This window comes from Oncorhynchus mykiss, chromosome 15 (genome assembly GCF_057628025.1).
Source record: "Oncorhynchus mykiss isolate SJ-2025 chromosome 15, ASM5762802v1, whole genome shotgun sequence".
In the NCBI taxonomy this organism is placed as follows: domain Eukaryota; kingdom Metazoa; phylum Chordata; class Actinopteri; order Salmoniformes; family Salmonidae; genus Oncorhynchus; species Oncorhynchus mykiss.
The window spans coordinates 20,244,755-20,269,626 of NC_143036.1; the positions used below are offsets into that span (position 1 = coordinate 20,244,755).

The 24,872-nt window shown below is 43.5% G+C and overlaps 1 protein-coding gene across 50 annotated transcripts in view; it reads left to right on the forward strand.

Annotated features, from left to right (window-relative positions):
• Positions 1–24,117, forward strand: part of epb41l3a (erythrocyte membrane protein band 4.1-like 3a) — an 81,875-nt gene extending 57,758 nt beyond the window's left edge. For 8 of the 50 annotated variants that reach the window (XM_090199480.1, XM_090199490.1, XM_090199489.1 and 5 more), the window contains exons 10-24: positions 196–293; positions 545–720; positions 2,302–2,439; positions 3,877–4,088; positions 4,970–5,017; positions 5,231–5,266; positions 6,411–6,605; positions 9,326–9,424; positions 11,373–12,161; positions 13,298–13,417; positions 14,135–14,743; positions 17,002–17,136; positions 18,126–18,224; positions 20,235–20,315; positions 22,797–24,117. In XM_090199480.1, coding sequence (XP_090055606.1) covers positions 196–293; positions 545–720; positions 2,302–2,439; positions 3,877–4,088; positions 4,970–5,017; positions 5,231–5,266; positions 6,411–6,605; positions 9,326–9,424; positions 11,373–12,161; positions 13,298–13,417; positions 14,135–14,743; positions 17,002–17,136; positions 18,126–18,224; positions 20,235–20,315; positions 22,797–22,802 — 2,841 coding nt within the window. In that variant the 3' untranslated portion in view covers positions 22,803–24,117. Of the gene's footprint in view, positions 1–195; positions 294–544; positions 721–2,301; positions 2,440–3,876; positions 4,089–4,969; positions 5,018–5,230; positions 5,267–5,454; positions 5,521–6,410; positions 6,606–9,325; positions 9,425–11,372; positions 12,162–13,297; positions 13,418–14,134; positions 14,744–17,001; positions 17,137–18,125; positions 18,225–20,234; positions 20,316–21,004; positions 21,122–22,796 lie in introns of all 50 variants that reach the window. The other 42 variants (XM_090199497.1, XM_090199488.1, XM_090199496.1 and 39 more) reach the window with 20 other exon arrangements.
• Positions 24,118–24,872: the final 755 nt, after the last annotated feature.

The window sequence follows — 24,872 nt, forward strand, 5'->3', positions numbered from 1 at the left end:
GATCATATAGAAATGTATGCAAGGTTTGAAATGATTATCTTTTAATCTAACATTATATCTGTTTGGACGTGTTGCAGTCAACAAATTATATGTTCCGGCACCCCGACCATCCACTCAAGAAAGAAATTGTCCCGCGGCTGAATCTAGTTGATGATCCCTGTGTTTGTGTGTTTTTTCTGTATGTTTTGTCATCAGTTTGAGCAGTTTGAAAGTACAATTGGGTTCAAGCTCCCCAACCATAGGGCGGCCAAGAGATTATGGAAGGTTTGCGTGGAGCACCACACCTTTTTCAGGTGAGACCTGGGCCACCACCTCAACGTGTAGACATCTGCCATTTCAGTGAAGGGTTTTGGATGTAAATCCATAGTTATTGAACATTGTCTTGGTTAACTTCATGCTGGGTTGGAACAATTGCCTGCACACACTGCTTCCCTCTAGGACCATTTGCCCATCCCTGCTGTAATTGTGTGTCTTTCTTGACCTCTAGGTAGATTAATGTATCCTCTTTGTTCTCCTGCCCTCAACATTCCTCTCTGTCCTCTAGGTTGGTGTCTCCAGAAACTCCCCCCAAGAAGTTCCTAAACCTGGGTTCTAAGTTCCGCTACAGCGGGAGAACCCAGGCCCAGACTCGACGAGCGAGCTCCCAGATCGTCCGCCCAGCGCCCTGCTTTGAGCGCTCCACCAGCAAGCGCTACATCATGTCTCGCAGCCTGGACGGAGGTTTGTAGTCCCATCAACCTTTCTCTTTGAAGTGGTTAGGAATGAAGGAGGATTGTATCACATTTCTCCCCATAGAGTTTGAGTTGGGGAAGCATACTACAGGACAAAGCAAGCTACGAGACATTATTAAACAACCAAACCTAAATCATCGCACTTCTGAAAATCATATGTTGCCCTTGTCCTCCGTGTTCATGTCCACACTTTTCTGAAGTATTTGTTTCTAAGCTGTCCAAGTCAGAGGGATTTACAGTATCCAGAGATGTTTTTACATGCATCTCAGGCACCATTCAATCAATGCACCCATTTGTCATAATGGCCATACCACTGCACACCTTGTGACATCTGTCAATCAATCACACTTGATTTGGTCTTCACATTGAAATTCACTCAAGTCCTCCCAGACCTGTCATTGGCTGGAATAGGGAATACTTGTGTGGTGTGAATAGGGAATACTTTCCCTTGAATATCCCTAGAATATCCCTATCCACAGAGCCATTTTGGGCGCCCTTTGTCTTGAAAGTGGTCGCTTGCTTGACAGCTTCAACATTTCTTAGTCTACATGAAAGCTTAAGAGAACCTCCGTAAGCAGCCGTGTTGTGAAGGCTCTACAGCCTCAGTACGCCGCTCAGACTAATTACAGTTTTTAGCCATTGTTATCTTCGCCGCTCTGCACTCACAATGCCTTTTCATTCCCTGGAAAGACCCAGGGCCATCCCTCACTCCCCTGTCTTTATCAACCAGCCCCAAACCACGGGTAAAGTCCTTTATTTTTCAAGCCAGCTCACAGAGGAAGCCGCAGATAAATGGCTCGTAGTGACGACGGCTATGTATGAAGAGAGAATGGAAAATATTGTTTATTTTATATCCCCCTTCTGAGGGAACGGATACTCGCCACAGGGATTTACCAGGCACCCCATTGTGTTGTTTTGTCATCTTCGCTTGACGATGCACCCTCTGCTTTTGTTCTCCCCCGTTCGCTGATTAATTGGAGAATTTAGTTTTTTATTGTATTTATGCTGTCGCCCCTCCCATGTCATATCTGAGCTGTGACGAAAACCTGTCCGTTTGAATGCAAATGTTGCTGTTTCATTTAGGAATAAAGAGCTTTTTTGGCGGGATTTCACTAGCTAACTGACTTGAAAGAGAGACTCGGCCAATTGGCTGTGATATCAATTGAATATGAGCCGCCCCGGGGCCCATATTAGTTTCAGACTCCATCAGTATCATTGGACCTAAAAGGCAACATTGATTTTTCTGTCTCAACTCTTCATTGATGGGAGAAAGTTTAGTGTCTGACTGTCTGATCTCATCCCATCAGAAAGTGTATCCATTCAGTGTCTTAGTCTTAAGAGGCTTTCCATAATACTGTGAACCAGACAACTTACACATTCTTTAACGTTCATGTATTCAAATCCATAGTCAATAACTCTACAAAATGATTATATAAACAAACAATATTCTCTCCCTCTTTCTCCCAAGTGCTCAGCTGACTACCTAATGCTCAGCTTTGAATAATATTCTGTGTTATGTTAATGTTGAATCTTCCCCCGTGATATTGAATTTCTATGCAATCCTCCTCAGCTCCGCAGAGTACACCCAAAAGGAGTACACCCAAAAGGAGTTCACCCAATAGGAGTTCACCCAAAAGGAGTTCACCCCAAAAAACTGTATCACCGAGAATTAAACCACCTGCTAGTTTAAACGGCACTAAACCAACAGGTAGATATTATGCACTGTGTCTCTCTGTACGTGCTAACAGTTGATGTAGCCCCTGAGCTAACTATGCCTGCTAGTTAATGATCCCATCTCTGCTTCTTTCCTTTGACGTTTTCCAACGGTAGCCATTTGGTTTTGGGCCCTGGTTACAGACACCCCTCGGTGCTGATCAGGCTTGCGCTGCATGCTCCCATGCTGATTGGGGGGTGGGGGGGGGGCTCTCCGTCCAGCATGTGAACGCACCATGGCCCTCCCTTCATAGCTGTTCACTTGTAGTTGTTTGTTTGAAGAAAAAAATAGAGAAAAAAATCCCAGCCTTGTTCTGTTAGTTTGGCCGCTAATGGCTTATGTGGCCTGGATCTATAAAGAGACTCAGCAATCGCTCGCTCATTCTCCCAGCTCGTTACATTGATTCAGAGTGCTTTTTGTGCTGTCAGTGACGTAGGGAGATGATATAAGTTAACATAGTTACAGTAGTCATTGTTTAAGATATGTGTTTTATGCCCTGAATGATCAACAAAGCTAATAAGCTGTGTTCTAAGTTCACGGCAGGGATGCAGTGCATGTTTTGTCTGAGCTGACTCATAGCAATGATGGAATATTAAATGTTTCTAATTTACCAGCACACCCAATACCATATCATCTGCCAACTGCATATTTTTCCCCCTTTCTCGTTTAGGTTCTGACGCAGTAGTTTTTATGTTGGTATTTAAGTGCATGCAGTTTGAAGCTTTCATTATCAGTCAATGGGAGGAATTCAAAAGCTGCAGTCAATTAGAGAATGTTTGTAAGTACGGCCCATAGAGGAGCTGAAAAATGACAGCTTATCAGGGATTGCTGTCTAATGTTAATTGAAAATTGATGATGAGGGTAGTCACCCTAGCATTTAAACCTCTGCATGGAAACTGATAGCAATGTGTATATATATATATATAAATTGCTATCAGTATATATATATATATATATATATAGCCTTTTCTCATAAATCTGGAGCGTGGTATTTAGTTAGGTGCGTACTGTTGTGACTGAAACCCTTGATGATATCGATTTTAATATATAATACTGTTTATGAGATGCTTTTCATTTCAAACCACACAATGATTATGGAGTATTGGCTTTAATTACAGATCAAGGCTAATATCTGAATGAAAAGCTCTGACGTTGATAATAATAGTGTTATTATCAATGGGAATGGGATTTAATGTGTGTTTTTAGGTTTATCTTCCATGAGTCTATGGTTGTGATGACTATGCTGATACAACCTGCAGCTTATTACATTCACGCTCCAACCTGCTAACCTGCAATGTTGCCTCAGTTAGAGGAAAATGACAATTCCTTAATGCAAAATGCTGTGTGTGTGTGTGTGTGTATGTGTGTGTGGGTATGTGCGTGCCTGTGTGCGTGCGTGTGCATGCATGTGCGTCTATGTGCATGCTTCAGAGATGGGCTCGGATCTATACGGAAGGGCGAAGGGCATTGCCGTGAGTGACCTCATCACCACAGTGACACCGGAGAAAAAGGTGGAAGAGAGGAAGGCAGAGGAAGAGGTGGAAGTAGAGGTGCAGGTGGAGGTGGAGGAGGAAGACGAGACCACGAAAGCCACCGAGATGTCTCAGCCAAGTCCAACCTCTCCCATTCGACATGACACCAAGGTATAGTTCTCCACACCCAATCAATTATCTCTGTCCTCAGTCCACCCCTGAGCTCTCTCTATAATACATTAAAACAAATTCCTCTGAGTGCCCAGATTCTACTCTGAAAACCAAAGCCGTTTAATGCCAGAGCCCAGAGTGTAACCTAGCTATGCCAGCCAGAGCTATTCTGTCAGACAGACTAGAGCCAGGTGGCCATCATTTTTCTACGGTAGTGAAGCATTACAAATCTCATTGTCTGGGAATGCCGTCCTGTGCTTTCATGCTCTGCCACGCTCTCTATCAGGTAGGCAGGGCCCTGATAACTCACTAATGGATAACTCAGAGTCCCCGAACCTGAACTGTCTCTACTCTGCCTGAAAGGCGACTTCAGATCAGTGCCAGAAGACTCGGGAAAAGGCAGGGACAGACTATTTCAAATGTAGAAACTAAAAGTGCTTCTTTAGACATCACGTTCATTCATTGTGAAAGTTGATGACGAGGAGCTTAAACTTAATTAACTTTGGCAGATGTAATGTCTATAGTTACTCGTTACCTATGAGAAGAGTTCTTAGTAGAGTCCTAATACTTATTTTGAAAGGGCAAACGGCAAACTGTAATTTAATTTGTGATGAAAATTGATAAGGCAGGAGAGTCATCTGTAATGTATTCTAATGGAATGATGTTGACATAGGTCTTCTGAATATGTTTTAATGCATTTCCTGTTGTTTTTTTTACCCCGAAAATGGTTTACAATCACTACTTTGTTGAACCACTTTGCTAATGGCTAATGTTTTGGTAAATATGAGTGCTGGGAAATCCTACATTCAACCCTAACAGCCACGGTTCTCTTTCACCTCACGCTTGTCCATTGGATGTTCTACTGTGTTACTACTAAACAGACGGAACTGACTGACACTTGTGTCGATGGTGAACTAACAGCTACTGAGGTTTGTACCATGGGTAGACACTTCACCTCAGCTCTCATCTGTTCTTGTAGAAGTCTTACGTTCTTTAGTTCCATATTTCTATTTCAACAATATCGGACTGTCTGATTATCCATTCAATGCGTTATTTGATAGTTTCTCTTATAAGCTATAACCTGTTGGGTTGTATTGCGGTTTTGATATCAAATTCCCTCTCTGTGCTTCCCATGCTGTCAGTCGGACCAAGACGACGAGTCAGAGTTAAAGACACAGGTATATTAACTAGTGTATGGTGCCTTAACTCTCATTTCATCCACAGGTCGTCAAACGACCATTTCATCCGCAACCTGTGAACCTGGGATTCAAAATCACTGTAGGCTTCACAATCAAGATCTGCAGTCTATGAGGAGATGTGGATTTTATATTCAACAACATCTAAATGACTGTCATTTTCCTTCCAGAACAGTTTCATAAGGCGAATTAAAGGAGAGAATGTGTTTGTCAGACATAGTGTGCTGATGTTAGAGGTTGGTACAGTATGGAACGCCAGACTAGTGCATGGAGATTGGTGACATTTTGGTCAAGGACTAGGTTTGGCCAGTAACAGTGGATATTGTTTTGAACTGTCCAATGTTGATTCACTAGCTAACATACTTAGTAAGCATGGAGTGTTTTTGGGGTGATTTAGTTTTTGCTGTAATACATTAATGTGATATGCTAGATTGGGAGTTATTGCTTATAAATAGAGAATAAGATGAATTAAGGTTCAATTGATGTCTATGAATACTTCTTTACAAAGAGGTGAATCTTAACTTTCACTTCAGTTAAATTTGTACTTATTCATGCATTGATGTCTATGTGAGACTAAGACCACAAAATGTGGATAATTCATAAGTATACAAGAGAGGCAAATGCATTGCAGTGTTCTTTTGAATGCATGTTCTGCCTGTTTTGGATAGATTATGCCGTATATACAGCTCATTACACTGCACTGCACCTGTGAACATAATATAAACATACATCAAATGAATGGACATTATGTTTGTCAATCTGTCACCAAGACGATACTTAGCCACGCTACTTGGATAGCAGCACACAAGCTGCACTCACAAAGATTCAGAATTGTAATTTCGTCTCATAGTACACCGTTGATTTCCTATTGCGTTTGCATTGCAGAACTCATTCACTACCTCATTTTGTTTTTAAAGGATTGATTTGTAGCTTGCTGACTAGCGTCCAGTAGCATATTTTTTTCAATAGAATGTTATTTTCAGTATTGTTCAAAACATGGACATAAATGTTAAACAGCCTGAAAGAACGGGACACAATACTCCGACATTAAATTGATATCCAGACACGTTTAAAATCTAGAATTAGCAGTAGCATCAGTCAGATGACTTCTCTTTCTGTTCCTCAGGACACAGTGGGCACGCCAGAGGAGCTGTTGAAACACGCAACCAACATCAGCGAGCTCAAGAGGTCGTTCCTGGAGACGGGCGCCGACACGGCCGGCCTCACCGAGTGGGAGAAGAGGCTCTCCTCGTCCCCCCTGCGCTCGCTGCGTCTCGACGAAGCCCCTATGATTGAACCACTGGAGCTCGATGAAGTACCGGTAAATTCACTGTCAAATCGGAAAGGGACTGAATAGAGAGGGGGGAGGCATCCATACAGCGTTTAGAGACCCCTGTGTTTTAATTACACATTTAGTAGAATCTCAGTGGATGAAAACACGTAGAATTAGAAATCCGGTAACATGTAATCCATGGGTGGACATTATGCTGCTTTTTGTTCCATCCTGCTCTAACACACCTGGTTCTACTAATCAGCTGCTCATTAGCTCCTTGATAAGCTGAATCAAGTTTAAAACTGCTGGAAGTACACACACTACTATCCTGACTTAAAGAGAAATAGCATCCTTGCTTTTGATAGGACATGATTTGAAGGTTGAGATGTGCCTTCTGCATTGTGAGAAGGTTGACATGTGCCTGCTGCAGTGTGAGAAGGTTGACATGGGCCTGCTGCAGTGTGAGAAGGTTGACATGGGCCTTCTGCATTGTGAGAAGGTTGACATGTGCCTTCTGCAGTGTGAGAAGGTTGACATGTGCCTGCTGCAGTGTGAGAAGGTTGACATGTGCCTGCTGCAATGTGAGAAGGTTGACATGTGCCTGCTGCAATGTGAGAAGGTTGACATGTGCCTGCTGCAGTGTGAGAAGGTTGACATGTGCCTGCTGCAGTGTGAGAAGGTTGACATGTGCCTGCTGCAGTGTGAGAAGGTTGACATGTGCCTGCTGCAATGTGAGAAGGTTGACATGTGCCTGCTGCAATGTGAGAAGGTTGACATGTGCCTGCTGCAATGTGAGAAGGTTGACATGTGCCTGCTGCATTGTGAGAAGGTTGACATGTGCCTGCTGCAATGTGAGAAGGTTGACATGTGCCTGCTGCATTGTGAGAAGGTTGACATGTGCTTGCTGCATTGTGAGAAGGTTGACATGTGCCTTCTGCATTGTGAGAAGGTTGACATGTGCCTGCTGCAGTGTGAGAAGGTTGACATGGGCCTGCTGCAGTGTGAGAAGGTTGACATGGGCCTTCTGCATTGTGAGAAGGTTGACATGTGCCTTCTGCAGTGTGAGAAGGTTGACATGTGCCTGCTGCAGTGTGAGAAGGTTGACATGTGCCTGCTGCAATGTGAGAAGGTTGACATGTGCCTGCTGCAATGTGAGAAGGTTGACATGTGCCTGCTGCAGTGTGAGAAGGTTGACATGTGCCTGCTGCAGTGTGAGAAGGTTGACATGTGCCTGCTGCAGTGTGAGAAGGTTGACATGTGCCTGCTGCAATGTGAGAAGGTTGACATGTGCCTGCTGCAATGTGAGAAGGTTGACATGTGCCTGCTGCAATGTGAGAAGGTTGACATGTGCCTGCTGCATTGTGAGAAGGTTGACATGTGCCTGCTGCAATGTGAGAAGGTTGACATGTGCCTGCTGCATTGTGAGAAGGTTGACATGTGCTTGCTGCATTGTGAGAAGGTTGACATGTGCCTTCTGCAGTGTGAGAAGGTTGAGATGTGCTGCAGTGTGAGAAGGTTGCGATGTGCCTTCTGCAGTGTGAGAAGGTTGAGATGTGCCTGCTGCAATGAATGAGATCCCTCCTCTCCATGTCAAATCTCAGGAGACTGGGGCCTCTACCGTGTCTCCTTGAAAAGCTACTCAATAATCTATACAGGTGGAGGAAGGTGCTTAACACCCCGCTACTGGAGATAGAGGGACAGATGTTAGGAAATAATCGCTGCCTCATTATGACATGTGACACCTATACCCTTCCTTCTCCAGTGACGTGTTCAAGTAGCTACCAAGCATCAACGTGTTTTTCAAGTGAAGTTAAGCCACTGTGAAAGGAAGTGATTCAGAGGCAGCTCCTTGATGCAGACAAAAAGTGTGTAGGCTACAAAATCCAACCGCTGAAGCCAAAAGTAGATACAAGGAGCACCAGTTGAAAGTACCAGGGGACAATTTACAGTGTGACATCAATATAGGGCTGGATTGATTTTTAGCAGCCTGGCCTGTGAATGAGTAATAAATCCTTGTGCTATAACCTTGCCAAATGGAGGTGGGAGGGAGAGACTCAAGGAAGCAAACATCCTCCTTGGCTAAGCATTTTAGCAGGACTAAGATCAACCACAGCCCTGCTATGGAAAAGCATGCATGGACTTCAAAAGGGAGGAAGAAACCCCCACCACTCTGCATGCTGTGTGTCTGTGTGTGTCTGTGTGTGTGTGTGTGTGTGTGTGTGTGTGTGTGTGTGTGTGTGTGTGTGTGTGTGTGTGTGTGTGTGTGAACATCAAGCAGTCGGGAGAACGGCAATGATGATGTAACCAAGGAAAGGGGATTTATTTATTTATTCATGTAGCAGCGACGATATCATATTTCTGCCAGTATTTATTTTTATGACTGTTTGTATGTGATTAAAGTAGGTGTGGAAAGGAGCCAGTTTACCCCTCAGCCAAGTCTTGCAACCTTGACCCATTCTTTATTTGTGAGATACTGGAAGAAGAGGGATTGTGTCTGCAGAGAATGTTCTCATTAATCCACACCCTTATCTCTGTTATCAACCTCATAGTGTGAGTATGTTTGGAGATATACTTAAGTCCCATCGTTACACACGGTTGTGCCGTGTTTTATGGAAATCTCATATCCCACACACTCTTATCAAACAGAATGAGTAATGATATCCGTAATAGGATACAGCCCACACACGTACGCCTCAAAGCTACTTTCCATTCTACTTCATTCATGCCGGGCTGTTTGTTTGTCTTGTTTTTCTTTTCTATTCATGTAGAGCAAAGAGGATGAGAGAGAGGATGAGAGAGTCATGGCTGCAGGCGGTAGCATTGAGGAGGAGATCAACCACAGCCCTGTGGATACTAAGACTACTGTGGTAGGTAGCCAGGATGTATGCTGGTCCAGCTATCTCTGTGTGATTGGAACACCTTCATCTCTGCTGCTTGGTTAGATTAGAGACAGCTAAGCCTATGAATTATTAACATGTTTTACTGTACATATTTAACCAAAGATCCATTTGGGAGTGTAGGACTAGCATCCTATGTTATTCATTGTCAGCAGTGGATGACAACATGACAAGAATTTGAATCTGTATGTAGGTCTACTGTAAATTAGCTATACATAGAGACCGGTTTTAAATAGCCACTGAACATGCCGATTGGCACGTGTGTTTTTCTGTTGCTCATTAGAAAACGAGATTTCAGTCTTGGAGATGTGTTTCCTGACCGATTCAGCGTTTGGTTAATGATGTTTGTCCCCGATGAGACACTGTAGCCGCGGAAGCCTATTTCACTTGCTCAAAAGTTCACTCAAGAAATCTGTAATATATTTTTCAGTTTTTGCAGAGGATGCTTTAGTTTTAGTTTAACACATAACTAAGGTGTTTTGTGCAATATTTCTCAAGTAAAAGAATGGGCGACATGTTGTCTTATGTAAACAAAATTGAGCTGCTGGGCATGTCTGTCTCATTGTCTATGCTATTGGATAGAGATCAATCACCGCAGCTGTTCACCCCATGTTAGTTCCCCAATGGACATTGTCAAATCAACACTGTTTTAGACGAGACTGACTTTATGACCAAAATTATTCCTAATTACACTTTGTAGTCAATTTTGACACTAGAACTCTTTCTGGCTCGATGCCACAAGGGCCGTTTTCAATGGGATTTGTTGCTTTTTAAAGGCCGTCACTCTTTAACAATACACTAACAACTAAGAACTGTGATCTATGTTGCTGTCTATGTTAATAGTGTCTATGATCTATGTTGCTTGCAAGTCTAAAGTTGCTGCTTTAAGAATGACTCTTCTTGGGACTGCCACTGGAAGTCCTTCTCCCCCCATTGAACTGCAAGTTGGCATTTATTGTTATGAATATTTCCCAGGAGGCAGCAGTGCAGAGTGGTCATTATATGGCACAGCCACAAAGTCATAAAATATTGTTTAAACCTATCCACACTGCTAACCCTAATGCCTAACAGGCTGACTACACGTGAGCGTTGTAAAATACATTTAGACATATATGTTCAATTATTGCCCACACAGCTCACGAGCGTCTGCGTTGCCAAGGGCTAAAATATAACTCAGTTCTATTTCTGACACAGATCGTGCTGCAAGTCCTGCCTCTCCCATCTCCTCATTGGTTTATAGAAACAGGTACCCACGTGCCATCTCCTCATTGGTTATACCCACGTGGGTGAGTGAAATACGAAATAGGTCGGTGGCGGTAATGCACCTAATTTATGAAAGTTGCCAATCACAATATAAAGTCAAGAGAAGAAAAAGTCCTGGAAGGAGGAGAGATGACTAGAAACGATTCGGTTGACAGTTTTATGTGTGGATTAATTGGCGGAGTAGAGGACCTTGTGCATTTCAGGTAAAATAACAACTAAATGTTTATATCCCAGGACAAATTAGCTAGCAACAGCAAGCTAGCTAAATAGGACAAATTAGCTAGCAAGTGCAAGCTAGCTAGCTAAATTGCCATAAATGTTTAATGCTTTTCGACCTGTCTCCAAATTAATATAATCGGTGCAGAGTTTGTTTTGATATTTTAACCTGCGTATCGTGATCGCATTTGGTGTGGGGGGACAAAATAAATTCATGCACGATGGCGCACGAGCGCAGCCGGTTTGGGTTCCATGTAACCCTAACCTTAAATTATGCCTAACCCAAATTTTTGTTTTCATGATTTTTTACGTATAGACAATTTTGACTTTGCAGCTGGTCCATCAAGCGGAATGGCCTCCAGGGCAAGATTCATTACAATTAACGTCAATCTGCCGTTGAACTGGCTAACCCCAGTCTTTGTATGTATCTTGTATGTAGGATTCTGACGGGTGGGTAATAGTAAGTAAAGTCCCTCCTAAGGTAACCGAAAAGAAAAACATTGTCAACTATAAAGTTATGACCGTCACTAACACTGTGGCCGAAGGAGCGCTCGCCGGCACCAGTGGTGGCATAGTCGGCAAGGAGTTGAAAGCGTATGAGAGCTTCCGCAGCGAACTCCCCTCCAAAACCGAGGAGATGAGAGAGAAGAACTATACCCTGGGCAAGTCCTATGACACAATGTCAGGCAAGATTGTCACAATGACAAAGCGGGCCAAAGATGGTGGGGAGGCGGTGGCGGCTGCTCCGGCAGCGTTTGCAAGGGAGCTGATGAGGGCAGCAGACCAATCCACCACCACAGTGAAGATCATCCCGGTGTCGACTGAGTATGAGATGCCGGTGTCTGTCCACATGGGTCTCCCACCCCAGGAGGGAATCGGACCCCCCATGATTACCATCAAGGAGGCCAGGACGCCCTCTCCATCTGAGCCCAGCAACGGTGCCCTGGGCCTGGGCACCGTGCGGACCATGGTGTCCATCCGCTCCAGCCAGGACATCAGTGATGCCGCGAGAGCGGACAGCAGGAAGCAGCTGAGGGAGACTTTTCTCCTGGGAGACAGGAGCACCACCCCTGTTGCACCTCACACACCTCTCTCGCCACGCTCCCCCATGGCCAAGTCACCTATGGCAAAGTCTCCCATGACAAAGCCCAAGCCTCCAATGGAGGATCTGCGTCTGAGCCCCGGCCCCGTGTCCTATCTATCCAGAACCCCATCGCCCTCCAAAGTGGTAGGATGATATGACGCCCCTCCCCCCAAAATGCCTGAAGCCCCCCCCTCTCCCTCCCTACTGTAGCCCCCCAAAATGTTTTCAAGCTAATCCCGCCCCTGTCTGCCTGGTCTTCGTATCTACTGCAACAAGCCTGGACCCGGCGCTCTTTTGCACTCGACTGAATGTTTATGGGAATCGCTTGGGTATCTCTTTCTTTCTATCCTTTGCTCTTTTTAGTTGGACACAAATCCCTTAACCACGGTATTTGGTGTAATTTGTTTACTGCTTTCCTAAGCCAAACTTGCTGCCTCATGGGCACTGGCATTTGTTTACCCCTTTCATTTCAATGTAAATGAAATTGTGTTTCATTTTATGCTTGTTCCCCATGCTGCTAGCCACACCAAATTAATGCTTTACACTTTGGCTTATGGTACGGTACGGTATACTATGGTTTATATGCCACTGACTGCTTCAGCCCTACCACATTTACTTTTGACTTCCCTTGGTAGGCCCTCTATGAACTCTCGGCTGCTTGATCTGAGATTATGATATGGGCCCTATTCATAAGAGGAGACATCCCGACTCACAAGACATACTTGTCTGTCTCATCTATTGCCTTTGTGATTGACATTCTCAATAGATGAAAGCCAAGTACTGAGCTGCCATAAGGTCTCCCTAGTAAAGTTGAATTGCTGACGACGCTCCACTATTTTGTAGAAGTGCGATAAATGTATAAAAGCTCTAGTAAAGTGATTGATATGTCACAGGGTGGTGTTTCTATCAATTCCTCAGATTTGCGTAATATAGCATACAAACATGGATTAAAAAACACATTTGAAAACACTGTCATTTGATCACTTTAAACCTTTGAAATCACTCTAGATTCTTAAGAGTTCTTAAAGTATTCTATCTTCTCAAACCCAATCTTCTAAAATGACCCTTCTTAGCGATCAATCTTCACCTCAATGCTCTTATGAATAATCCCCACAAACCCCCATCCCCTGAGCTTGTGTCTGGGCATTGTGTCAAAGGCCTGTCTGTCTGTGTCTCTCCTCCTTTGTATGTACAGTATCTAACTGTGTGTGTGTGCGTGTGTGTGTGTCTCTCTCTTCTACTCCTGTGTGTGTACTCTCCCCATCTCTCTGTCTGCTCAGCCTAAGCCGACCTTTGAGGAGATGTCCCCGGAGCTCACCGCTCTCTTACATTCGGCCCGATATCAGACCAGCACGCGGGGTTGGACTGCCTCGCCTGCCCATAGTCAGGCCCTGCTCAAGGTGGCCTCTTATGCCCTATGGACAATATACAACTTAACAAATGGGATGACAGCAGTTATAATTTATTTGTTTTCAACTTTACATATACAGGTTATTCACATTGAGATAACATCTCTTTTGTAAGAGAACTGTTCAGTATCTATACTGTTTGTCCTTGTTGGTGAGGAAATGTTGTCGCTCTAGCCACTGCTGTCTGTCAGGCATTTCTGTCATCGCCACTTGCCTGTTCCCTATCAGTCCGTCCGTCCTTCCTCCCGATCATTAAAACAGAGGACAGGTTGATGAGGACACATGACTTAGGACAGGTTGATGAGGACATATGGTTTAGGACAGGTTGATGAGGACACATGATTTAGGACAGGTTTATGAGGACATGGTTTGTCTAGACAGATGTACCACATGGTCCTATGACTGTGTGAGAGCTTTATCGAGGCGCATATTTGATTTTTCCACCCTAATCATCTTTTAGAACATTTCGATACCTCAAAGTGGAAAACAAAGCAATCATGCAATGAAACCAATGTTAAATGACAACATGCATTCAGAAGATCACGTCGGTACTAACATATAAAGTAACCCTTTCCTGCTGTATGGAAACACAATCATGCTATTTGTCATTGTTTTAGCATTTGATTCCATACTAGGCCTACAGTAATTGAAGTGCCCACACAGGTTCAAGGAGACTGACTGTGACGTCTTGTTTGTTTCCTTTGCTAGACAACAGAGAAGGTGGAGCGGATCGTGCTGCAGACAGAGGTGGTATCATCACAGCAAACAGAAGAGGTTGAGGATCAGCCGAAAGAACAGCCGGCAGAGGACCAGGAGCAGCCGGTGGAGAAACAGCCTGACGACCGGCCTGACGACATGGAGAAACAAGCTGGTCAGCAGCCTGAGCAGGTAGAGACAGATTCATTGGGAGGGATAAAGGATGATGGGCCTCAGTCCGTGCTTGGGTTTACAGGGACGCTCATGCATGATGACTCGGACACGCCCAGCGAGGCGAGTGACACTAGCGGCGCCGCTAGCATAACCTCCGCGGGGCCTGCCCTGACTGCCGCGGCCCAGGCCGCTGTGGACGAAGCTGTAGGGGCAGCGGTGAATCAGACAGAGACTGAGGAGGAAACTCCAACCGCAGGCTCAGGTGGAGGCCTGGGGCTGGACAGTCCGTCAGAGGGAGAGGTGTCCACAGGGTCAGTCTCAGAGGAGGAGGAGGAGGAGAAAGAGAACAGCCTGGACTGGAGAGGGTGCTTTGTGTCCCCCTCTCCTACAACAGCATCCTGGCAGAGTCTCAGTGGGGAGGTAGCTGCTGCTAGAGCTCACTCAGAGGTAACACCCCAAAGAGCCCCAACCTTTTCCCTGGTTGTCCCATAAGTACCTCCTCAACTCTCCTTCCCCCTCGCCTACATTAGCACTGGAAAAGCTAGCTGAAACTACCCTGGTCTCACATTCCTTTTTGTCCATGCTACTTAGAAAGTGCTCAATCTAGCCGAGTCTAACCCTGACAATTGCCTGTAATATCAATCGAGCCTCCCAAAATTATCCCAATTATTGGCCTCCCATTTGCCTGTAATTTTCCTGTAATAAGCAGTATTACCACTGGATAAGCCATCCAACTCTCCCAGTCCTGTCCCTCCTCTTCACCAATAACAGCAGTCAGCCATTACAGCCTGTGGAGCTGTGTGTGTAGTGATGTGCAGGTGGGGATGACAACGACCTTGTTTCCTGTCCCTGTTTCTGCACACTGGGGTTTCTATTGGAAATCAATACCCTGGCCAGGCAGGTTGTAAATACTGCAAGCTGCAGATACACGCTACTGTATATGTATTACCCAGGAGCAGTATTGAAAACTGTAGTGGAAGATTGCATGGAGGGAGGTGTGTGTGTGCCTGTTAGTGTTTGTTCTTGGAGCGACAATATAAACGTTCAATTAGAATATTTCGGCCTGCACATGTACACACAGTTTCACAGTGGAGATGGTGCATATCCCTTCCTGGTAGTACTGCCTCATTTCCCCAATGTTCCTAAATATTACCTTGTTGGTAATCATGAGTGGCAATAATTTAAATGTTTTATGGACACGCGTCTATGAGAAGCACAGCTTAAATAGATAGCAGTCTGTTGCTATCGATTAAGTTTGAAGTCCACAGCCAATTTCAATGATATGGACCGTTTCAGTGAAAGCAACAGGAATTGTTTAGAAATACGTACAATCCTGCCAGGTAGATCAATTTGGCCTTCTCCAAAATGAATGAATAGGCTTCCACACATCCAGATAAATAAGACTTACTCAGTGGTGAACACTGTTGAGTTCTGTCATGCATGACACAGACTGGCTGAAGTGAAAATCTCTTTGCGTTTGTTCTTTGGTCAGGGTCCAAAGGGACCTGGGTGATACACAACTCTTTCATCAGGAAAACATGTTGTTATTGTAAACATTTGACATTTTCTTACATTCTTTGTAACACAAAATTCTCCTTTATTCTGTGCTTTGGGATTTGATCATTTATTTTGATTCATTTATTGAAGTTTTTTAAAATATTTTATCAGAGAGAGCATGCATCTCATGAATGATCCACAATTATTCAGACTTTCCTTAAAGGAAAATTCCACCCAAAACCACTCATTACTATAATTTACAGCGTTAAATAACACAATATTTTTTGTGAACAAATATTTTATTGTTATAAAAAGGTTGGTAGCAACGTGAAAATCGTTATGGAAATCTGTTGCAGCTTAAGTCGACTACAAAACCTACAATGCAATGCTCTCTCTTAGGGCTGGCTGTCTAGCTAGCTAGCCAACGTAGCTACACACAATAATATCAAAGTCAATATCGGCATGTGAAGTAGCTAGTTAGCTGCAAAATCGCTGAAACAAACAGCCCTATCAATTTAGGAGTTTACAACCTCACCATGTTCAACCTGTAGATCGATGTGCCTCAGGGTGGAGTCTGACATTCGCAATGGCCATGCAACGGCACCATGCAAAGCACCCTGGACTGAAGAGGCAGAAAATTGGAGAAATGTGCTAGACCCTCCGTTAAATTACACATTTCTTGAGGTAGGAATATCAAAAATATGATCAATGGCTAATTCGAAAGAAGACAACCTCCTGCGTTTGACATCGGCCAGTATTGAAATCTGACATGTATGACAGACGTTTTCACAATCTAAAAGTTGTATTCCGATTAACTTCCAGGTTAGTGAGAGTGACTTCATCGCAGTGCTATGTCATACCGGCAGAATTTCTGCCTACCTAAACGGCAATAGCAAAAATACACTTGAAATGTCCCAGGGAAGTGATAGAACAGAGATGCACAAAAACAATATCATATTCAAAATGGGTGAATCTTTTCTTTAAGCTTTTTTCCCATTTTCTTCTCCTGCATTTTCTATAACCTTCCATTAAACAAATTGCTTGTGTATGTCCTGTAGACAGGTGGTGAAATTGTAATTGTGTGTGTGGTCATGAACATGTTTGTGCATAGATGTACGCTAGCGTGAGACCATAAGGTATAAAAATCTAACTTTCTGCACCAGTCTCATTTTGTCTCTCTCCATTTCACCCTTCTTCCTCTCTTTCAGACATCTGCGCTGGAGTCTCCAGAGGTCCTGACCTTCAACAGGGCAGACGTGATGGAGGAGACAGAGATGCTGGTGCCCAAGGACGTACCTGTAATACACACGGAAATGAAAACCATCACATACCGGTCACTGGAGGTAAAGGTCCTCACAAAACGTCAGGGTTGTTCAGGCTCATGCTCTGTACTGGTTCTTCTCATTTACTCCAATGTTTTCAACCTCATTCATTAGGGCACACAATATAAAAGTTTTAAAAGTTTTGCAACAGAAAACAAAAAAGAGCCCAGGGAATTCCTCTGTTTAAGTCCGTTTTCTTCCGTTTGGTGCCAGATGAACACGACCCTGTTCTTCAAATCAAATGCTATTGGTCACAAACACATGGTTAGCAGATGTTAATGCGAGTGTAGCAAAATGCTTGTGCTTCTAGTTCCTACAGTGCAGTAATATCTAACAAGTAATCAAACAATTCCCAAACAACTACCTAATACATACAAATCTAAAGTGTTGAATGAGAATATGTACATATAAGTATATGGGCGATGGCCGAGCGGCATTGGCATGGTGCAGTAGATGGTATAAAATACAGTATATACATGTGATATGAGTAATGTAAAATATGTAAACATTATTAAAGTGGCATTGTTTAAAGTGACTAGTGATCCATTTAATAAAGTAGCCAGTGATTGGGTCTCAGTGTAGGCAGCAACCACTCTGAGTTAGTGATTGCTGTTTAGCAGTCTAATGGCCTTGAGATAGAGGCTGTTTTTCAATCTCGTAGTAAGAGGAAGGGAAGCGCTACTAAGGTACACAATAGTACATTTTGGTAGACAGAAGGTGCTCTTTGATAAAAGGGGTGAATTGGTCATCAAAAAGAAAGGAGGACCAAGGCACTCTTCATATAAAAGTGTACCGAATGTTCAATAGAATGTTCAATAGAAACAAAGTTGTTGTTTTTTTAATGTAAAACTTTGTTTCTATTGAACATGCCATACAAATAAAGGCATTTTAATTAGTTATATGAAGAGTGCCTTTGTCTTCCTTTCTTTTTGATGACCTGTTTTTCAGTCTCAGTCCCAGCTTTGAAGCACTCAATGGAGCGGATGTATTGTGTCTGTGTTTTGTGCCAGGGTGACGCTGACACTGATCCAGAGGCGGGGGTGTTGATGAGCGCCCAGACCATCACCTCAGAGACCACCAGCACCACAACAACCACACATATCACCAAGGTAGGTACTACCTGACCCGGCCTCAGTGTGCCACTCTCATTCACCATGAGCATGAATGAATAGGGGCATGAGTGAAGAGAGCAGGGATCATCAACTAAATGCAACATGCAATAATTGTAAAGATTTTACTGAGTTACAGTTCATATAAAGAAATCAGTCAATTGAACTACATTCATTAGGCCCTAATCTATGGATTTCAGATGACTGGGAATACAGATATGCATCTGTTGGTCACAGATACATAAAAAAAAGGTAGGGGCGTGGATCAGAAAACCAACCATTATCTGGTGTGACCACCATTGCATCATGCAGCGTGACATCTCCTTCACATAGAGTTGATCAGACTGTTGATTGTGGCCTGTGGAATGTTGTCCCACTCCTCTTTAATGGCTGTGTGAAGTTTGTGGATGTTGTCGGGAACTCTTAACACGCTGTCGTACACGTCGATCCAGAGCATCCCACACATGCTCAATGGGTGACATGTCTGATGAGTATGCAGGCCATGGAAGAACTGGGATATTTTCAGCTTCCAGGAATTGTGTACAGATCCTTGCGACATGGGGCCGTGCATTATCATGATGAAACATGAGGTGATGGCGGCGGATGAATGGCACAACAATGGGCCTCAGGATCTCGTGACGGTATCTCTGTGCATTCAAATTGCCATCGATAAAAAAATATATATTTTTGTCCATAGCTTACGCCTGCACATACCATAACCCCACCACCACCATGGGGCACTCTGCAAACCGCTCGCCCACACAACGCCATACACGCTGTCTGCCATCTGACCGTTACAGTTGAAACCGGGATTCATCTGTGAAAAGCACACTTCTCCAGCATGCCAGTGGCCATCGAAGGTGAGCATTTGCCCACTGGAGTCAGTTACGACATCAAACAGTCAGGTCAAGACCCTGGTGAGGATGACGAGCATGCAGATGAGCTTCCGTGAATAGGATTCTGAAAGTTTGTGCAGAAATTATTTGGTTGTGCAAACCCTCAGTTTCATCAGCTATCCAGGTGGCTGGTCTCAGACAACCCCACAGATGAAGAAGCTGGATATGGAGGTCCTGGGCTTACGTGGCTACACATGGTCTGCGGTTGTGAGGGCGGTTGGACGTACTGCCAAATTCTCTAAAATAACACTGGAGGCGGCTTATTGTAAAGAAATGAACATTCAATTCTCTGGCAACAGCTCTGGTGGACATTCCTGCAGTCAGCATTCCAATTGCATCTGTGGCATTGTGTTGTGTGACAAAACTGCACATTTTAGAGTGGCCATTTATTGGCCCCAGCACAAGGTGCACCTGTGTATTGATCATACGGTTTAATCAGCTTTTTGATATGCCACACCTGTCAGATGGATGGATTATCTTGTGAAAGGAGAAATGGTCACTAACAGGGATGTAAACAAATTTGTGCACAAATTTGGAACATGTGGAACATTTCTGGGATCTTTATTTCAGCTCATGAAACATAGGACCAACACTTTACATGTTGCGATTATATTTGTGTTCAGTATTTAAAAAAAAATCTTGAGTGGATGGTCAGGGGTCCGGAACATAATTACAAATATTTGTAGATTGCAAATTGACCGCAAGAAGCCCAAACAGATTAGTTTCAAACCTTGCCTACATTTGTATACAATCACATGTATATCTCTATTATGCATGGGAATACTTTGGAACAGATTTCCTAAATTAAAATCACTTGAAGCTGATTTGCTGGTGTTTTTACAAAAAAAATGTATGTCCAACAAAACAAAAAACGAAATAATTGCTCAGTAAACCTGGGAACCAGTTGGGGAAGCCTGGAATAGAGGATATGGATATTACTAGTCTGTTAGTGGTGTAGCTATAGAATTTAACCAAGGTGGTTCTTATGGCTCATTTGGTTTGAGCTTGGCGTTTGCTTCCCACATGCTGTATACCAAATATATCTAAATATAGTTTGACTTAGTTGTTCCTTGAATGAAATGTCCCCTTAAATTACATTTGATTTTTTTACCAGACTGTGAAAGGAGGAATCTCGGAAACGAGGATCGAGAAGAGAATCGTCATCTCGGGGGATGCAGACATAGACCATGACGAGGTAGGAAGACACTCTTACACTGTGTGTCCTTTAGCATGCAAGTAGCCTTACAGCTATTAAATAGGCAGAGCTATTTTAACAACACAGGTGGTACCTGGATACAATGCTGATAATATTGGGTTCCTTACTCAGCGGGCAATAACATCATTATAGTGTCTTATGACGTCATGGTCAGGCTGTATACTAGTTGTCTTTTTAGCAACCAGAAAAATACGTCCTTTATCTGGTTGTAATCTGACTAGATAACAAATTGACATCTTTTCTTTCACGTGTTAATGTTGTCATGAACAATATGTCTTTACCTTACCTGGTTGCTACAGAAACCAGTTGGTTGCAATCTGGTTATATGGCCGCTTCTCAACCTGAATAACAGTTTACCACCAGAAAATGACGTCAATTTGAAATCATTTTCCATATTATGCCTGCTGGATACTGTGTTGAGAGATGCTTTGCCTTTAAGTGACTTAAAGCACTGTTGTTCAACAGCTGAGGTCCGTGACCGGGAGCTGTACACACACAGTGACAAACGTGTATAAACAGAGTGATGAACGTGTACAAACACACAGTGACTGAGGTGTACAAAAACACATACTGTGACTAGTCCAACCCTTACACTTGTGATTCTGATCATACCCATTCCACCTTCCTCTCTGTTTCCCTCCATGGGGTGTTTGGCGTACTGTTTTTAGGCCCTGGCTCAGGCCATAAAAGAGGCCAAAGAGCAGCACCCTGACATGTCAGTGACCAAAGTAGTGGTCCACAAAGAGACTGAGATCACGCCCGAGGAGGGCGAAGAATGACCGCAGGTAAGGGGACAACGTCGGTCGGTCAGTGACGGGTGTGGCTGGCTGACAGGACACTGACCTCCCTCCATTCCTTCCTCATCCCTCCTCTGGCTCCTTGGTTGTCTTCAGTCACCGCCTTCTCGATAGGGCTGCTTGACTCTCAGCTAGCTCAACGAACCTGAGGCTGCTTAACATACAGCTAGCTCGACTAACCTGAGGCTGCTTGACACTCAGCTAGCTCGACTAACCTGAGGCTGCTTGACACTCAGCTAGCTCGACTAACCTGAGGCTGCTTGACACTCAGCTAGCTCGAATAAACCGAGGCTGCTTGACACTCAGCTAGCTTGACTAACCTGAGGCTGCTTGACACTCAGCTAGCTCGAATAACCTGAGGCTGCTTGACACTCAGCTAGCTCGACTAACCTGAGGCTGCTTGACACTCAGCTAGCTCGACTAACCTGAGGCTGCTTGACACTCAGCTAGCTCGACTAACCTGAGGCTGCTTGACACTCAGCTAGCTCGACTAACCTGAGGCTGCTTGACACTCAGCTAGCTCTACTAACCTGAGGCTGCTTTTAGCTTTTATGCTTTCAGCTTTCACTCCACATTCATCTGTGCCCCGCTCAGTATCGTGATTCCTTCTGTGTGGATGGAGTCTCTATATCCAGTATAGTCTTCCATGGCTGGCTTCTGTCGCTGAAATTCTTGCTCTAGAAATGTTTTTAGTGCTAATGTTTGCTTTTTCCTTTCAGCTTCTAATACCGTTATTGACCATAAGCAATTAAAACATTGTGCATTTGCTCATTGGTGTGTGCATTTTCTTTTTACTCTCTTTTGTCAAAATTTAGAGGTGGGTTTTGATTGATGTCTATAGTGCTGTCTGCTGGACGTCTCTGGTACTGTTTAAAATGTACTGGAAATACCGACAATACGGTTTTCAAATTGCCAGTTTGTCTCATTCCTATTAAATAAAGGGTTATTTCGAGAGTGTATTGAGCAACATTACCTGATTTGGTCATTCTTTTCTGGTTATTGTTATGGCATGATGCTGAGGAAAGAGACACCATTTTACATTTCTTATCAAGGTTTCTGTACACTGTAGCATAGGCATGTTACTGGACGGAGCTTGTGTTTGCTTTGCAAGGGCTGTATAGTCTTGTGCATTAACCCTTTTCATTTATTCATGTCTTAGCATGCAGCCTGTATGATGCTGTGTTTGTAAGTGTCAGTTTAGATGTAAAAAGTTGTTTTCTGCCGATAACAGACAAAGCATTGACTGTCTTTCACAGGACCCCTCTCATGCTCTGCTTTTAATCTCCAGCCATAACAGCTTCTTCCCCTTACAGGAAAATCACATGATTTCACATGCAAAATCATGTGAATACATGTGTTTTTGAAACACTGCACATGCGATCACATTTTCAAATGTGTAGTTTCATGTTGCTTTACATGTTGTCACATGAACTTCACATTAAGATCACATGTGATAACATAAAAACATGTGTTTTTGGAACACTTCATGTGTGTTCACGTAAAATTCATGTGGTTTTTCCATAAGGGTTATCTTCAGCCATAGTAGCTGCAGAAACAGAAAATATATATTTAATTTCCATCCTTCTGAAAAAGATGTAAGAGAATGCTAAGCATTCTGTTTCATCTAAGCATGTGCTCTAAGGATAACCTTTCTGTTTTTCAGGATTGAAGGATCACTGGGTTCACCGACGTTTCAGGGGCATTCTGTTAACGTTACTTCACGCTCTTCAGAGTATGAGATGCAAGCAGGATAGTGACGTTGCCAACAGACAACACACCACTGTAGAGGACACTACTATACTACTCCGTCTGACTACTACTGGACTAACCTAACCCACACTCACCAACACTACTTTCAAACACAGACCTCCAAAGCTGGCCAGCCCTTCATTGGAACATGTATACTGCATGAAAAGGGATAATTTCTGCATTTTGTAAAGGAGAAAACAAATACATTGGAGGAAATATCAAATTATATACATGTTTTACTTGACCTGTGCACTCAGGCTGGAAGGGAGAAGAATGTATGTCATGAGAGTTGAGTTATGATAGTATACTCGGTTTTATTTATTATCGAACTACAATAATAGTAGCTAGGCTGAACGTGTATGATGGCACAATATTTATCCATGCAATAGATGTGACATTCATCTTGCCATACGTCCCCTTATTTATCCCAATGCTGATTTTATTCCATTTTACATACAGTATTGCCTGGAAAAAGGCTAACATAATATGTATGGTACTGGTACGTACATTTGCTTAGTAGACCATATACCCTCAAAGATGATTTTGTTGTTTTTACTTTAATTGTAAATATGTTCATTTGGTTTTCCTTCAATTACAAAGTAAAGATGAGTATAATGAGGCAAGATCTCGTAGAATTGTGTTAGAAGGGAATGTTAAACAGACTCCATTACTGTGACTTCCGAGTTGATCAAGAAAACCCTTATAATATATGTATTCACACGGTGGTCGGTGGATTGAACGTTCTTGTTGGGTTGTATCTGAAATAACACCCTATTACCTATATAGTGGGCTTTGTGCAAAAGCAGTGCACTATGTAGAGAATAGAGTGCCATTTTAGGCAGTCTTGCTCATTCTTAAATCATACCCAGAATGCACCTCTTATCCCTGCGTGGCACATCCAAGCCTTAAAACTGTGAAGAACGGACAGACAACCTCCACTACAACCCTGCAATGTGTGTTTTATTTCTCCAAGGCCGATGTGTCAGCGGCCATCCAACACAGGGGCATCATGCTCATTGAACCTGAAGTGACATGTTCCCCTCAATGTAAACAACTGGGATGAGAATGAATCATTAGTAGTGTCTTATATAAAAAATAAGACATATGTTTGGTCATCGGTTCCCCCTCAGATATTAGGAACATGATGCCTCTGATCCCACTCCCCTCGACTCAACAGCTGCAAAATCATCCATGTTGAATGTGTTTCCCACAAGATAAATAAAATTATAAATACATTGGGTTGGAATTTTGTCAATCACTGAAATGCTATCTCTGTTATGCTTTCATAAACTCATGGCAGGAACTCTACAGTGAAGCCATTTACAGTAAGGTAATGACTTTTACAAGTTTAAGTGACACTAGACCATAAATTCCACTTTCACTCCTCTTTTCTTCTAAAGATTAGCTAATTATTGATGGAAGGAACCCCGCTGAAAGGAAAGGTGACAAAATGGGTGGTCAAGTGTTACATGTGGTGTAAATCACTTTGGTTCTGTGTGACAGACGAATGATAATAACCAAGCCAAATGACCATCAGCAAGACAGTTACTTTGAATGACTCGTATGAGAAGCAGTATTTGGTCATGTGATAATTCAGTTCCACAACAGCATTTTCTAAAGAGGAACCTAACCAGTCAGAAACCAGGGCCTGTATTCAGGCTTCCAGTCAGACTACTTTGTGATTGCCCTGCTCAAAGGATGCTGGACGGGCCAGGCCCGGATTTCCTTGTCCTATCGCGCTCTAGCGATTCCTTGTGGCTGGCCGGGTGCCTGCAAGCTGACTTCGGTCGCCAGCTGGATGGTGTTTCCTCCAACACATTGGTGCGGCTGGCTTCCGGGTTGAGCGAGCAGTGTCAAGAAGCAGTGCGGCTTGGTAGGGTTGTGTTTCGGAGGAAGCATGGCTCTCGACCTTCGACTCTCCCGAGTTCGTAGGGGAGTTGCAGAGATGGGACAAGACAAACTACTAATTGGATATCACAAAATTGAGGAG